Source organism: Penicillium canescens, assembly GCF_028828765.1.
Source record: "Penicillium canescens strain IBT 15451 chromosome Unknown utg000003l_segment0_segment0, whole genome shotgun sequence".
Taxonomy (NCBI): Eukaryota; Fungi; Ascomycota; class Eurotiomycetes; order Eurotiales; family Aspergillaceae; genus Penicillium; species Penicillium canescens.
Genome location: NW_026703965.1, coordinates 1,380,601 through 1,395,345, shown reverse-complemented (window position 1 = coordinate 1,395,345; position 14,745 = coordinate 1,380,601). Strand labels below are relative to the sequence as shown.

Sequence of the window (14,745 nt, the reverse complement as noted above, 5' to 3'; positions counted from 1 at the left end):
ATCAAAAGCTATTTATTAGGAAATGGGAGTTAAAATCTGTGCTGTTTGTACATAGTGTTCTTGGGTTCAATGGCCATCACGTAAGACTTGTATGTATCCTAGTGCGCGGCCTTACTGAAATACACCTACTTTGTGAAAAGCAATCCGCCAAAAGATGGCAGAATCCTGGGACGTCTTTTTGCAGAGGTCAATGCCGATCGAATCTGCAACAAAAACCAAAGCCGGGATACCATTAGCCCGCCGGAGACCTCGGTCATCTTTCTCAGGCCATTCCCGCAAGAGAACTATCTCGAGGGTAATATGCATGTTATTATCTGGTATGGGTCACAGTACCTGCGATATTCATCATAAGATATCAATTAAATCTAAGCCCAGTTACAACCAATCCCTTGAACTTATAGTTTGTATACATGAATAGTAATTTGATGGTTTTTATGTAGATTTTGACGACGTTGAGGTAGCCATGGGCATGTAGAATCGGACCCAGAGGCGTTTCGTTTCCGCCCAAGGACCATCAGGAACCATGTCGTGAGGGAATTTTCCATCATTAGACATCACGTAACGTTCCGCTCCAGCCTTTAGCATTTCCCCAACTGTTTCCCATGCATCCTCCTTCGCAATTATTCGATGTAATGGCGTGTATCCAAAGTTGTCCTGAGTGTTTATGTCGGCTCCGTTTTCAATGAGTAGCATTACGATGCTGTGGATGTTCCTACTTTCAGCAGCGTGATGCAGAGGACCCTTGCCTTGCTTGTCTCTCGTATTTGGGAATGCTCCATGTTCAAGTAACATTTTTGTTAAATCCATAGATCCCGTGCGTACAGCCAAGGAAAGGGGTGTCAGCCCATCGTCGTTTGAGAAGTGAACATTGGCTCCAAGCGACAGAAGAGTTCGGACACACTCCTCAGCTTCGTTCTTATAATAGTGACTGATAGCGTAGAATATCGGTGTTTCCCTATGCTGGCCGCCAGCCCAGTTCACATCGGCTCCGCTTGTGACAAGCCAACCAATCATGTCAGGACGCCGGGACGAACGGGACGAAGCCGCCAGATGAAGAACGGTTTCGCCATAGGCATTCCTAGCAGTAATACTAGCGCCGCATTCAATGAGCGCCTGCGCTTGTTTGAATGCACCCCGTGAAATCGCATGCAGTAGAGGTGTCGCCTGAGCAGGGTTCCTGAATTCGAGCTCGGATCCATGCATAACGAGTGTTCGAATAATAGTTTTGTTGTCATTCCGGGGGTTGCTGGGCCTTGTTGCAGCATAGAAAATTGCAGTCCATCCTTCCCTCGTGTCCGTGAAGTTTGGATTGGCGCCAAGATGTAGTAGCACGCGCACTGCGCGTGTGCAGGAATGTTCAGCTGCTACTTGAAGAGGCGTCCTTCCGCGATAGTCTTGAGACTCCACCTGGATACCAGTATCTATGAGCCTCTTCATGATCCCGGGGGCAGCGTTCTTCCAAGCTGCAATATGTAAGAGATTCATGCCAGTCCCGCCTTCCACAATGTGTGAATCAGCCCCATGCTTCAAAAGTAACTCCACGTTATGTTCCTGGTTTGACCTTACGGCCTCAAGGAGTGGGGCATGTTTGTCCAGTGCCGCGGAATTGACCCTGGCACCATGATCTAGGAGCAACTTAATGATGGCCACATTGCTACGACCATTAGTCGCCAGAGCTAAGGGCCTTCTGGACCTCGCATCCACCGCATCTGGCAAAGCCCCATTTTCCAGAAGGATTTGTACAACGTGGACATGCCTGCCGGCAACAGCTTCTAGCAGCGCTGTTGACTGTGCCCGGTTTGGCGACCGAAGGTTGACATTCGCCCCTGCCCGGAGCAGATTTCGAACTCCGAGTTCGTCCCCACGCCTTGCGTACCACAAAAGAGCCGATCCACCATCCAAGCGGACATTCCTTCGGTAAGCCTCATTGATGAGGAGATTGTACAGCTTTCTGCTAGCTTGTAAAAAGCTGAAAAGATCTTTCGCCGAATCCAGATTATTTGCAATGAGAAAGGTAATTTCTGGTGGAACAGAGAGAAGACACATCACAGAGAGCTTGAAACAAATTGCTAAGCTGCCGCAAGATATAAGATTGATGAATCCTCGGTATCGTATTCGGACTCGACTGGCTAGTAGTTGTTGCAGGTGTCTCGTGATATGAGGTCAAAACAAAAGCAAAACACAAGAGTAGAATTGGCTTTCGCGAGTTCCCCTTCTATTATCTTAAGGAGAGGATCTGTGATCTTCACTCCCTTTGGCTTGGTCAGTGTCCTGGCTAAACTGTTCAAAATCGTCTAGTCCTAATCGATTTCCAGATTGAACACGCTGAGCAATCCCTGAAATTAATTGGGAAACCTTAAAATTTGACGCCATGTCAGGTTTTTGCATTAATTGTAAACGATACCATATGCCAGTGGCATCTTGAGCTTGTTTCCCTATGAGGTGCGATTGGATGACCCTAACTCTTCTTGTATCTCTTTGTAGACGAAGAAATTACCTCTAATTGAAATCTCAATTTGCCCATTTGCTGCATTTTGCAATCCGAAGGCGTACATAAAACAGGAAATAAAGGTTCATTTTACCTGCTAACCAGATTCCATATGTTAATAAACAGGCTCCACGGACAATGTTTAGTTAAAAAGCTTGCAGGTGATCTTCTTTTGACGGCAATGTTAAAGCAATTTAGGGTGATAGACCAAATAGTGAGTTGTAACAGATATAACAGAGACGTAAAGCTACGAACAAGATGGGAAGCCGGCTGCTCAGAACTGCCTTCATTTGCCCAGTCTCCCCAAACCTCACAGTACTGTAGCAGCCAATGGATATATATAGCTTTTTTAGCCTGCATATCGCTTCGGCAATTGATTTACCAATTGGACCATAATACGAATTTTTACCCAGTCTACCGGATAGCTGTTTATAATCAACAACCCCTTCCCCTTGCCCCACCCCCAAACCCTCCAACCAGCCCAACTGGTAAGTTATAGGCAGCTGGCTGGGAGCGACTCTTTCACTCTGCTGCCTTGCTGTGTGGCCAATCCTAGGCCGTCTGATGTAGGCTCTGGTTGCTCGAGGCAAACCGCATGAATCGAACCTGTGCACTCTGAGGTCGCGCAATCCGGGCTCATAACCAGTTGATCTACCAACTGGACCAAGATATGGATTCGCACCTAGTCTAGTGGGTAATGGTTTATAAATTCTATAACATCTTTGGCGAGGGTTCAGGAGCAATGGACTCATACATCCACATCTTGTAGCAGCAATATCCAGCCGTTTATCTTTGAACAAAAATTTCAAGATGGCCAAGTGGCCATGGTATCTAAAACATATGCCTCTTCTGTTCAATCTTCTCTTCCCCCAATCTATAGCTACCAGTATCAGTCACGCTCAATTATGAGATTCAACCTGAGCCGCCATTAAACATCAGTCAGTTTATACTATAAGCTGTTGAATGCACGAACCATCGGTTCATGAAGAGGTTAAGAGATTCGCCAGTGGGGTTATTTTTCTCATACTGTATCCCACATAATCCGGTCGGCTAGCTTTGAAGGTGCTTAGGCTGGAGGGCTTGACTTTGAGGATGTTGAAGTCGGAGTGTCAAAGTCGGGAGAGCGTTTAAACGGGAAAGCGCCGTAGAGCGTTGAAGTTCGGGACGGTGTGGGGCATTTCTAAAGCCTGGGGTATCGACATAAGGGGCCTAGACTTGACGGTCATTATTACTCTTGCTATGAGACCAGTGAACGGCAACCCATTTATACAAATGCAACACTTGGTAAAGACAAGTGTTTCAGCACCTAAATTATATAATGACCGCCTTAACTTCTCGTATTAAACATGCCGTCCAGCTGAGAAATATCTTTTTCGACATGACGTTCAAGCATTCGAACGTTTCGTTCCCGCCCTGTGTACATTTGGGAAACGCCCAATTCCAGATCGGTGAGGACATTACCTAGATTAAAATAACCAAAGAAAAACTGGTGGATCCACTCAACATGTGTAATTCAAAGTTTCAGTTTGAGTTGCATTCCCAGTTTGTCATTCAATAAACCATTAATTTTCATTACATTGCACCATATCTTTTACTTATATATTCATTCCGCTTCACTTTTTTCAGCGGCCATCAAGTTCACACCCAGTTAATTCTACTTTTGTTCGGGCTGCTACTATCTGCTGTCAAATCTTCTAAGACACGTCATGGCTCGTCTCGATATCCAACAGCACAATAACAGCAACCGTTGGGGGGGAACCCAGTCGAGGGAAGTTGCAACCCGTGAACCCGAAGCTGTACTCGGCGAGGAGGACGCGCTATGTGGCCAAGAGACTTGGAAGTGGGACGCCGATCCAAACAACCCCTACAACTGGCCGACAAAATGGAAGGTCCAACAGGTCCTGATGATTGCCTCGGCGGCATTCACGACGTGAGCCAAACTTGCCCCTTTGTGGAAATTTTGTTCGCTGACAATCAATCAAGCTCACTTGGCGTGTCCATATTGTCACCAGCTCATTCACAATTTATAGAAGAGTTTGGAGTCGGCAGCACGGTCGCAATACTTCCTTTGTCGCTGTACGTGTTCGCGCTAGCGCTAGGACCGGTAGTGGGAGGACCGTTGTCTGAGACATTTGGTAGGTATCCAATTTATATCGGGTCCGCGATTCTTGGAAGTGCATTCACACTCGGTGTTGGTCTCAGTAACACATTTACTGCAGTCTGTGTTTTGCGGTTTTTCGCTGGCCTTTGCTTCGCGACTCCTTTGGCCATCGCTGCTGGAACCATCAACGAAACCTTCAGGCCCGCCTCTCGGGCTATCCCATCAACTATATTTATCCTGACTCCTTTCCTGGGCCCCGGAATTGGGCAAGTTTCTATCCTCATCCCATGATACCGACAGACTTCCTGACGTATACAGACCTGTCATTGGTAGTTTCTTGGTCAATCGAAAGGGCTGGCGCTGGACCCAGTGGACGATGCTGCTTTTTGCCATGTGTACCATTATCACAACATTCATTGCTCGAGAGACGTTCCATCCAGTGATCAAGTTCCGGCGCTCCAAGGAACTTGGCTTGTCTTTTCCCCGAGCACCGCTTTCTACAAAACTACGAGGTTTTGTCACTGTCTCGCTTCTGCGTCCAGTTCAGATGGTTCTTACTGAACCCATTGTTGCATTAATTTGCCTCTATGTGGCGTGTGAATTCGCAACGCTCTTTTCATTCTTTGCTGCGTTTCCCCTTGTCTTTCAGGGCATTTACGGGTTTGGGATCGAGGCTTCTGGTCTTGTATTTTTATCCATAGTTGTCGGATGCTTTCTGGGTGCTATCACTGTGTTGTTATGCGACATATTTATCTACCGTCGAAAGGCGGCAAGTTATCAGGGAAGACGGGTTCCACCAGAACATCGGCTCTACCCATCATTAATTGGCAGTATCGGGCTACCCATCAGCCTGTTCTGGTTTGGCTGGACTTCACGCGCTGATGTTTCGTGGGCGAGTCCGGTGACTGCCATTGCGCTATTCGGCTGGGGCAATATCTGTGTCTTTGTTAGTACAGCCCAGTATATTGTCGACACCTACCATGGCTCGATAGTGGCGAGCGCGATGAGTGCAAACAGCCTAGCTAGGTATGGCTTTGCAGCTGCGTTCCCCCTCTTCACAGTTCAGAGTGAGTACTTTCTATCGCCTCTTTGCATGACAATCAGTACTGACTTCCAGCGTAGTGTATACGAAGCTTGGGATTGCGTGGGCCTCGAGCGTACTCGGGTTTATTGCTGTCCTGCTGTTGCCTGTTCCTTGGGTTTTCATCATAGGTGGTGAACGCTTGAGAGCGCTAAGCAGATTTGACACGGTGGAAATGCAAGAGTAATGGTTCTTGGATTTGGTATCAAAAGAGCGATATTTATATGGAACGAGTTCGCGGAGGATTCTTTCATCCCTGGCTAGAATAACTAAGTCGTTGATAGCTAAATCTCTATTCGCGTTATCTCCAGTTCCCCGCATCCTTTGTGTACGTTGGACAAAGATAGAGCTGATGTGGAAGGCGGCAAATCCATACACCGGAGGGGAGCCGCTTTGTATGGCCCAGTGGAACTCGGCTGCAACCATCACTGAAGCCCGGAGCGCCGCCGTAAAATGTGACCTCTCGTGTGGAGTCCTCCCGCTTTTCCAGCTCCCATTATACGTTACTCTAGCTAGACTTAAGGAGGACAAGCAAACAAGTAGTGCTTTTCAAATTTCGTCAGGCCTTGTGCGCTGTCAGTGGGATGTCGAAGCATGACGCGCAAGGCGTCATACTAACTGGCAGCTGTTGAGGTTGGAACACTGGCCAATTGCGGCTACCAAAGATGTTGCGTGGCGTAAGTACCGGCGCGTATCGCAGCGATCACAGAGAATAGTTTAGTGATTTCCCTCAGGAACGAAACCAAACTACTTCGTGCTCATGCTACAGTAGAATACTTACGCAATCTAATGAGCAAGCACGAGTCCTTTGGCACATTCCAAGAGAAATCGCCACAAATCCTCAAAAGTTTTGACATCTTGGAAGATCAACTCTCAATCCCTCATCATCGCCTTCTATGATACGTTCCTTATCGCTCATATAGCGTTTTCTCATAGACTCTAACTCTCCTTCAATTGGCCCCCAGAAAAAGAAAAACAGTTCCCTTACAAACTCAGAATCATAATAGAGGTCGTTTATCCGGTGCGAGATCCAAAGTTGAGCAAGACAAGAAAAAGGCACCGTAGCAGAGTGCCGCACACCGGATTACTCCTGACTTCTTGAAAGAGCAGACCGAGACTTTATTGTAATGTTTATTCAATTTATTTTCACGCCGCCCACATATGTTGCATAGCAATCCTTACCTATAAAATAGCACGATAAGTTCCGCAAGATAGAATTTTTCGTTTTATTTTTCGTTTAAACAAAATTGCACAATGTGGAGCATCGAGCCTTCGCATTCAGATACCATAGACTGAGCACTGTCCAGTTGATCCAGTAAGATAGAGTTCTGACTGCAAATGAGACGTCATTGTTTTGAACAACTTGAGCCTAGCCCCATTCGTGGCGAGAGCGATAAAAAGGCCATTTAAACGTGATGTGTAAAACAGCATAACCAACACCAACGTAGTGTAGTAGTTACATACCGGTGTTCAAGAAAAGGGACATATCGAGGTAAGCGGTAACGCCATTAGACTATCATTCCAGCTCTCATGAAGAACAAATAGCTTTTCACAAAAGTTGTGGATATATAATAGCTACAGCAACTAAAGAAATTTCTTATAAGATCTTCTACGCTCTTATTCTTTACCGATTTCAGCTTCGCAATGTCCACTGTTGTTCACAAAATCCTAATGCTTCACGGTATTTTATATCAAATATACTCTCTCGTATGAGCTGACAAAATACTAGGACATGGACAATCTGCAGACATCTTCAAGCCTAAAACTCGCTACGTGCGAGAAGCTTTTTGCACTCTGTCTAAAGAGATAGAGTTTGAATTCCAGTTTCTCTCCGGTGTGCTGCCGGCTTATCCTGATGACAACGTTACCAGAGACCAAAAGGTCTGGGGCTACGGTGAACCTGATAATGATGAGATCAACGGCTTGGAGCGGTCAATTCAGCACATCCTTGATACCCTTGAACAAGACGGTCCTTTTAGCGGCATAGTTGGGTTTTCCTCGGGTGCCGCTATGACCGCCATCGTTACTTCAATGCTGGAAAAAAAACACACAGTTTGTGGAGTCCCATGGGAGGTAATTAAAAAGCATCTAAATATATTGTTTGGATAGAATCCCACATCTGACTGGACTTGTCTAGAGACGCCATTCGCAGTTACAATTCGCAATATGTCTGAGCGGCTTCAAGCTAGAGAATAAGTGCTATGAAGGTTTCTATTTCCCTAACATTGTGACTCCGATGTTCCACACCGTCGGCGTGTTGGATTCAACGGTTTCGCCCGCACAGACACGGAGCCTCGCACGACATTGCTCATACCCATGGTTCTATGAATTTTTCGGCGGTCACTATGTACCCCAAAACAAAGATTTTATGAGCTTCGGTCAATCTCTTCAGAGCTTTTTAAGAGAAGTGTTTGGTCTGTGTGAAGAGGTCCAGGAGGGCTGGGAGGATATTGATATCGTTTTCCCAAAACTAAAGCGTGTGGGCCATTCCCGGCATGCATATGTACCAATAACTAATATTATTTGAAGCCGAAGACTTTGAGTTGCGGGAAATTAGGCTTAGGCATTACAACGCAGTTGTCTAGCAATCGCAAGGCGCACATCCAGTTGCTCTTTCTACTAGGTGTTAAACTCGCACATCACCACCTTTCACTGGAGATGTACACGGAGATACTATGAGCCAGTACATGCAGGGAATTTTGATAGATAATGTAGGATTTCTTAAGGCCTCGCGTATGGTGGCAACTTCGGCCCCAAAAACTTCGGAACCACAACTTCACATGTTCCAGAAGACTTAGATTCAATACCCGAACAATTTGTGAAGTTGCAACTGGATAGTACTGGTTTACTGTTGGTCTTCGCTTGCAAGCACGACCCAAGGGAAGTGAACGGGAAGAATGTAATGAGACTACGTATCATATAAATTCATACTTCCTAGTAATTGTTGGGGACACCCGTGATCTTAATTCCGCCCAAAATGCGTCATGATTTACGCTTTCCGCCTTTCATCTCTGCGTGCGTCACGGTTCCTCGTCCCTGTGAGAAATGCGCATGCGGCGGATCATCCTCCAAAGTTGTGAAATAAACCTCGGCTGTTCACGTCGTCGGAATACCGGCTTGGGACTTATGTAAACTGCGGAGGCAGTCGTTGATTAGCAGTGCGAGGTTGATGCTGGTTATATATTGACCTACCCGGCGTGACATTGTTTGGTGAAATTGCGGGCTGGGAATCTTCTTTTTTTGCGAGGCCGGTGGAGAAAACTGATGGCGTGGATTCCCATGTTGATGCACCTGCCGCAGTAGTTGACGAGCCGAAGGGTCGGGAGATTTTAGCCTGAAGGTGGGAGGGCGGGGAGGGAAGCCCTGCGGAAGTCTCTGGATTCTGTACAGAGCCCTACGGGCCGTGGTACGGGCCCCTAAAGTCGATCTGTCTGAGATCGGTCGCCGCCTTCTAATCCCTTTCCGAAGCTGGTTGCGTTTGCCTCGTAGCGACTCGAATAATCTGTTTTTATCGTGTTGCTTAGAGTATTCCTTAGCCCTTTCTTTCCATGGCATCCAGTCGTATTCAGATAACCATGGTTCGAGGTTATCTTCCTCAGACTCAGTCCAACGAAGGTATATGTCTTTCGGCATATTGGTGGATGGGGTATGTGCAAGAGTAAAAGAACAGACAACAACTAGGAAATCACCCATGAAAACAAACGCTGGACGAGATGGGTGAGAAACGACAGACAGCGAGAATATAACTGATGCATACTCAACTCACCATTCCTATTTTAAACAAGTCGTCATTTCTTGGGGGCAGGTGGTCATAGCAGAACTCACAGCTCGAAAAAAATGAGGTGAAAAATAAATACCCATCCAATCATTGTATCGGTGGTTCGATGCAGGCTAAAAAAACGAGATAAAAATTAAATAAAAATTAAAAAAACAAACGCTTTTTTTTTATTTCGGCTAAATTAGTAGGATTATAGTATAGTAAGAAATGGGCAACTGGCTTGATGCCCACTTGGACCTCGAATTATTCAAGTGGAGTCGGTTTAATGAGGTTGACAGGGATGTGAAATTTTATCCTTGGGAAGTTATACGGTTACACAGATAAACGACGGCCTACTAATTAGTTTCGACCAGGTAATGTCCATTCCTTGACCTTCAGGTATAGGTTTTTTGTAAATCTCACATTTAACCATTTGAGCAGCATCGAATGAGATCTGCATCATCATTAAACGAAGGGCAAATGGCCTAGCTGATTTGTCGACAATCATCCCTTTGGTGTTATATTTTCTTAGATACTTGCTCCAAAATGCCTTGCACGAAGAAAGAAAGGCTTGTGGTCTAGATTTCCTTCAAATAACCCTCAAGGTATTATCATCGCTCTCCCCTAGGCCCACACATTGGGGGCGGCTTGTTAGTCTAGGGCTAGGTAGGCATTCCGGTCTAGTCAAATATCTGCGACCATAGCGTATACCTCTGGAAAATACCTAACGGCGTACTTATTTAGTAGGGTATACGGTCCCAGTTCTCGGATTGGTCCGAGCGCTCTGCCGAGCTGTCTGTCTGGACTATAAATCAAGCACGGCTTCTAGCATTAGAGAAAGACCTAGCTGTACTTCTTATTCACCCACTCTATCAATCATTCACTCCCTTTTCTAACAAGTCCAGAATCCTCGGCATAGGTATCCTTTAACATCCCGGTTCCGGAGAGAACCTTGGTCGATTCTCTAGCCAACTTCGCGATGCCCTTGCTTCCAAAGCCAAGCCTTTCGACCTCTAGAGCATCCCTGAATCGGCTGCAGGCGCCTAAGATGAAGACTGCCCTTATGAGATAGAATCGTAGACCTATACGGAAGAAAGCTATATGCCAATAGATAAAGACATAGAATATGAAGCAGATGCTGATTAGGCGGCGGAGACCAAAAGTGTGGCAGATCACGTACCCGAAGCGGTGCATCATGGAGAGACTAGTAGCCCCGTATCAATAGGCAAGTGTCTGAGGTGTCTCGGAGAGTAAGACTATTTGCTTCTTCATTATAGTTACTAGTGACGCTAATTTCTTTCTAGCTTAAACGCCCGAGTCCTATAGGTGCCTACCTCTCGGCGATACCTACTCCAAACCCATCTTATGCTAATAGGAACCTAGGTCCATAGAAGAACAGCTCGAAAAACAAAATTTCTGGAACGACGACATGGGACGAGGCGTGGAAAGCATGCAGGGCGGGTACTAAGAGATCTCGGCGCTCAGAGAGGAAGTGGCTACGCTAAAAGAACAACTCAACGCTCTTGGCAGGGGTAGCCTAGGCAGTGGGCGGAAGCTAGGACGCCCTAGGCGTGTCGCGCAATGAAGGTAGAGAGTGAGGACTCATTGGTGGCCTAGCTCGGACGATCTACATGTCTATTGGTTAGTACTTCAGAGAGAGGACGAGATACCTAAGCCTAGCAACAATATAGTAGGGTACATACCAACATATACCTTGACACCTACACCTACCAAGTAGAATGAGAACTATATGATTTGTCAGTGTCCGTGCGAATTGAGCTCGGAACCCACGCCGTTAGAACCTAATGCTATCTATAGCCGGCTAATCATCTTTGTCAGCTAACAGACACCTTCGAGAAAACCCGCCCACTCCGATTTAGGAATGATTTGCGCATCTTAGTGGGGACGGCCTTTCCGCGATATGACTAGACTAGGGAGGGGCAGAGATCGGCCAGGCCCACAATGATCGGTAAAGGACCATTAAACGTGTAGGTAAGAGCCCCGCAAATCTTTGCTAAGAGCAACCACAAAACGTATAGTCTAACGAAGAGATAATCTAACGAAGAAAACGTGTTAAAATCACTTAAGAGCACCTATTACATATCGATCGGCGCGCTACTACGTCTAATAGCCCGTTCCTAGCCTAGTGGAAAGCAGTCCCCCTAATATAAGAGAAGAAGACGTTAAGACTAAGTCTAGAAGTGTACACACTAGGGGCTTCGGCTCGCTAGGTACGATCTCCTTTAACCCCGATATGGCTCGCTTCTAGGTAACATACGGCTGTATCGGCAACTATACGAATACGTCTCAGACTAGGAGCCCTCACTATAGCTAGCCCCGCGCCGCTGTGGCACAGCTCTAGCAAGGTAGGCTGATCTTGAAACTATAAGTGTTAACTAGGATTATAATTACTCGTGCATAAACTCTAGTTTGCTTAAAAGCCTTAGCTACGTGCATAGGCTTCCTTATGAGTTTGCCTGCCTAGCCATTATGCTCGTGTTAAGCTCGGTGACCGGCCGAGAGCTACCACGAATCTAGACCGCCAGCTAGCCCTAATAAGGCAGATAGGATCTTGGATTTTCGCCGATTAGCTTTCTTTGTGGCCCGGGCTCTGTAAGTGATTAGTCTAGTGCTTTCCTAATATATCGCGAATAACCGAAAGGCAGGCGGGGGACGAGAGAATCCCAATAAAAACTAATAAACTATGCCCCGCTTAGTGGTTAGAAGAGTGGAATACCGCTAGCTTTTTATTACCTCCCGGCCCGGAATTTATTCTTTATTTTTGGTCTTATTAGACGAAACCAATAAATACTAAGCCAATCATATAGTGTGGTATAAGTTATGCGAACGTTACCCCGCCCATCATCTCTAGCGATGCGATCACCGACAATAGAAACAAGATTGATCATATACGATATAGTGCTGCGTAGGCTGTTACAAGGGATTGCTATTTGATTTCTTCTTAGGTTTGTCTATAGTGGTGCTAATGTGTTTAACCTAACAGTTATATCCTAATAGGAGTTTTCAATTTCCTCAAACAATCTCCGCCCTAAATCTCGGCTACAGAGTAACCGCGCGGCCTAACGGTAGTCCCGACTCGCCGCGGATCAGCCCCCGCCCATAGTCATTTCTAGGGGCGTTAAAAGCAAATATTTTTATTTCCATAGATACCTACTATAAGGATAGGACTAAAAACAAGCGTATAACCAATACAACCATCTACAACCGAACAATCTCAGACACTATACTAATCTATATACTAGCAGACCTAAGTACTATAATAGTGACTCTTGATCAAAGACTTATAGGCAGATATATGCTAAACTAGTCTCTCTATAAGCTTCTAAATCTCCCTCTAATAAAGAGAAATAACCCCCGCGAACCTACCATCAATAGGACCAGTCCCTCGAGTTTCAGAATAGCCTAGATCTCCTTATGTCTTAGAGCGTGGTCGATCCTTTTCTCAGAGATATCTGATTCGTCGCCGGGTAGAGATATTACGGTGGCAGAGAAATCGCTACGGGTTTTGCGGGCTATATAAGTCTCGAGAGCCGGTGGGTTAGCCGGGGGTAGGGTAGGGGTTTCCCGGGTGGTTTTTGCGTTCCCCTTACTAATAAACTCTAAGACCCCCACAGTTTGTCTTCATTCCATAGATCGTGCTTTTGGCCCACTCCGAGAGAGATCTACAGAGCGAACCATGACTTAAGAACCAGTATCTAGGCGCCGCTAGTTAGTTTAGCGCCAAAGGGGAAATATATCAAGTGGGTTTGGTCTCTATGAAAAGCATAGACGCGGGACATCCGATTCGGCGGCGGCACACCGGCACGGAAGGTCTCTTTTCCTTTCCCTCTTTTTCCTCTTTTCTGTCCATTTTATTTGACCTTTAGCTATCATTGGTTAACAGTATGAAAAATCGCAAATTATCTTGTCTAGTACATTTTCAGAGTTTCCCGTATAGCTCTCGTTAGATCATGCGTGTACAAAGCCTACTTTACGGAGTGTTACGCCGTAGTCTAATAATAACCTCCCCTAGTCATAACCCTCGATAAGCACAAGGGATGAGCACGCTTCTACGTCGCCTATGGTACAGGTAGCCTAGCCTCACACCACATTCACTTCGAAGAAGGCTTCGAAGTGAATAGGCTCACTTAAGCTATATATATCTTACTTACTACACGGTCGATCTTCCTCATCCGAAGCTCCCGGTCGGCCCCTGACCCGTATCGGTCAGACTCAATTTTGATCCACGGTAAATCCGGGTTCCACTATCCTCCGGTCCTCGGGGTCTAGTATGCGAAGTATTTTTGCCTATTTCCGGTGAAAGACCGAGAACCATGACAGGACAGAGGTGTATACCGGGAACACCGTAGCTATAATCATTTTTAGTCGATCCTCATACTAAGCACTCCTATTCTAGGTTATAACTAATATCGCTTTATAGAAAATAGCAATATAGATAATATTGAATCATTCTCCACACAAGCTCTATCAAATAAGAGAATCAAATAAGAGAATCCGCGCCAACCCTAGTCTAGCATATAGGGTTAACATAACTTAATGTTAGTTAGCTAATAGCAGCGTGTTTCCTTTTTGCGTAAGGCATCAACCGATCTCGCTTCTAAAGCGATAATCGGCGCCTATGTTACGGAACCCATACCATTCTTAGTCACTCCTACCGCCGGAGATACAGAGGGGACTAACTCGAACGAAAATACTCGCCTAAATAAAGCCATCTATAGGGGAAAATCTAGGTACGGGCGAGTACTTAGTTTCGTTCTCTACACATAGTATAAGACGCGGCAGGCGCCGGCTAGTCGGCACAACGGAGAGATCGACTAGGCACGAGCTCCGATCGCCCTTATGTTGTTTCCCCACTTCCTTACTACTTCACGAACATACAATAAATGCCCACTCTTCGACCTTAACCCCTAAAAATCGGGGCGTTTCCTCGTTACTAGCTCTAAGTTGTTGACCATAACAGGAAAGATGTGCATACTAGCTAAGCTAAGTCATACGACATAAAAGGGCTAAAGGGGCTCGTCGGCTCTAGCCGAGGCGAACCTATATCCGCGCGGCCTAGACCGTTCTCTAAACCCATAGAAAGAGAGTCCAACGTATCTAGCCGAAGTCGTTTAAGATCTCCGAATACTACCGTTTAGATACGGGCAGCAAAGAATATCGACGTACGGCCGAAATTATTATGCTCATAGACATTACATTTGCTTCCGCGTTAGCTTTCTATTAGCGATTTGCGACCCGCGTGCTATATTCATTCGTTAACGGAGATTAATAAGTTTGCTAACTGCCAATTCAGATTC

General features: G+C 46.0%; 2 protein-coding genes across 2 annotated transcripts; both read left to right on the top strand.

Annotated features, from left to right (window-relative positions):
- Nucleotides 1-4,194: 4,194 nt before the first annotated feature.
- Nucleotides 4,195-5,857, top strand: N7446_003985 (MFS transporter; the record flags this gene model as incomplete). Its single annotated transcript, XM_058512734.1, has 4 exons — nucleotides 4,195-4,418; nucleotides 4,472-4,855; nucleotides 4,908-5,656; nucleotides 5,712-5,857. 4 exons carry the CDS (start codon nucleotides 4,195-4,197, stop codon nucleotides 5,855-5,857), a joined length of 1,503 nt encoding a protein of 500 aa, XP_058374063.1.
- Nucleotides 5,858-7,314: 1,457 nt separating this feature from the next.
- N7446_003984 (alpha/beta hydrolase) lies at nucleotides 7,315-8,197 on the top strand (the record flags this gene model as incomplete). Its single annotated transcript, XM_058512733.1, has 3 exons — nucleotides 7,315-7,351; nucleotides 7,400-7,743; nucleotides 7,808-8,197. The coding sequence occupies 3 exons, from the start codon at nucleotides 7,315-7,317 to the stop codon at nucleotides 8,195-8,197; spliced, it is 771 nt and encodes a 256-aa protein (XP_058374062.1).
- Nucleotides 8,198-14,745: the final 6,548 nt, after the last annotated feature.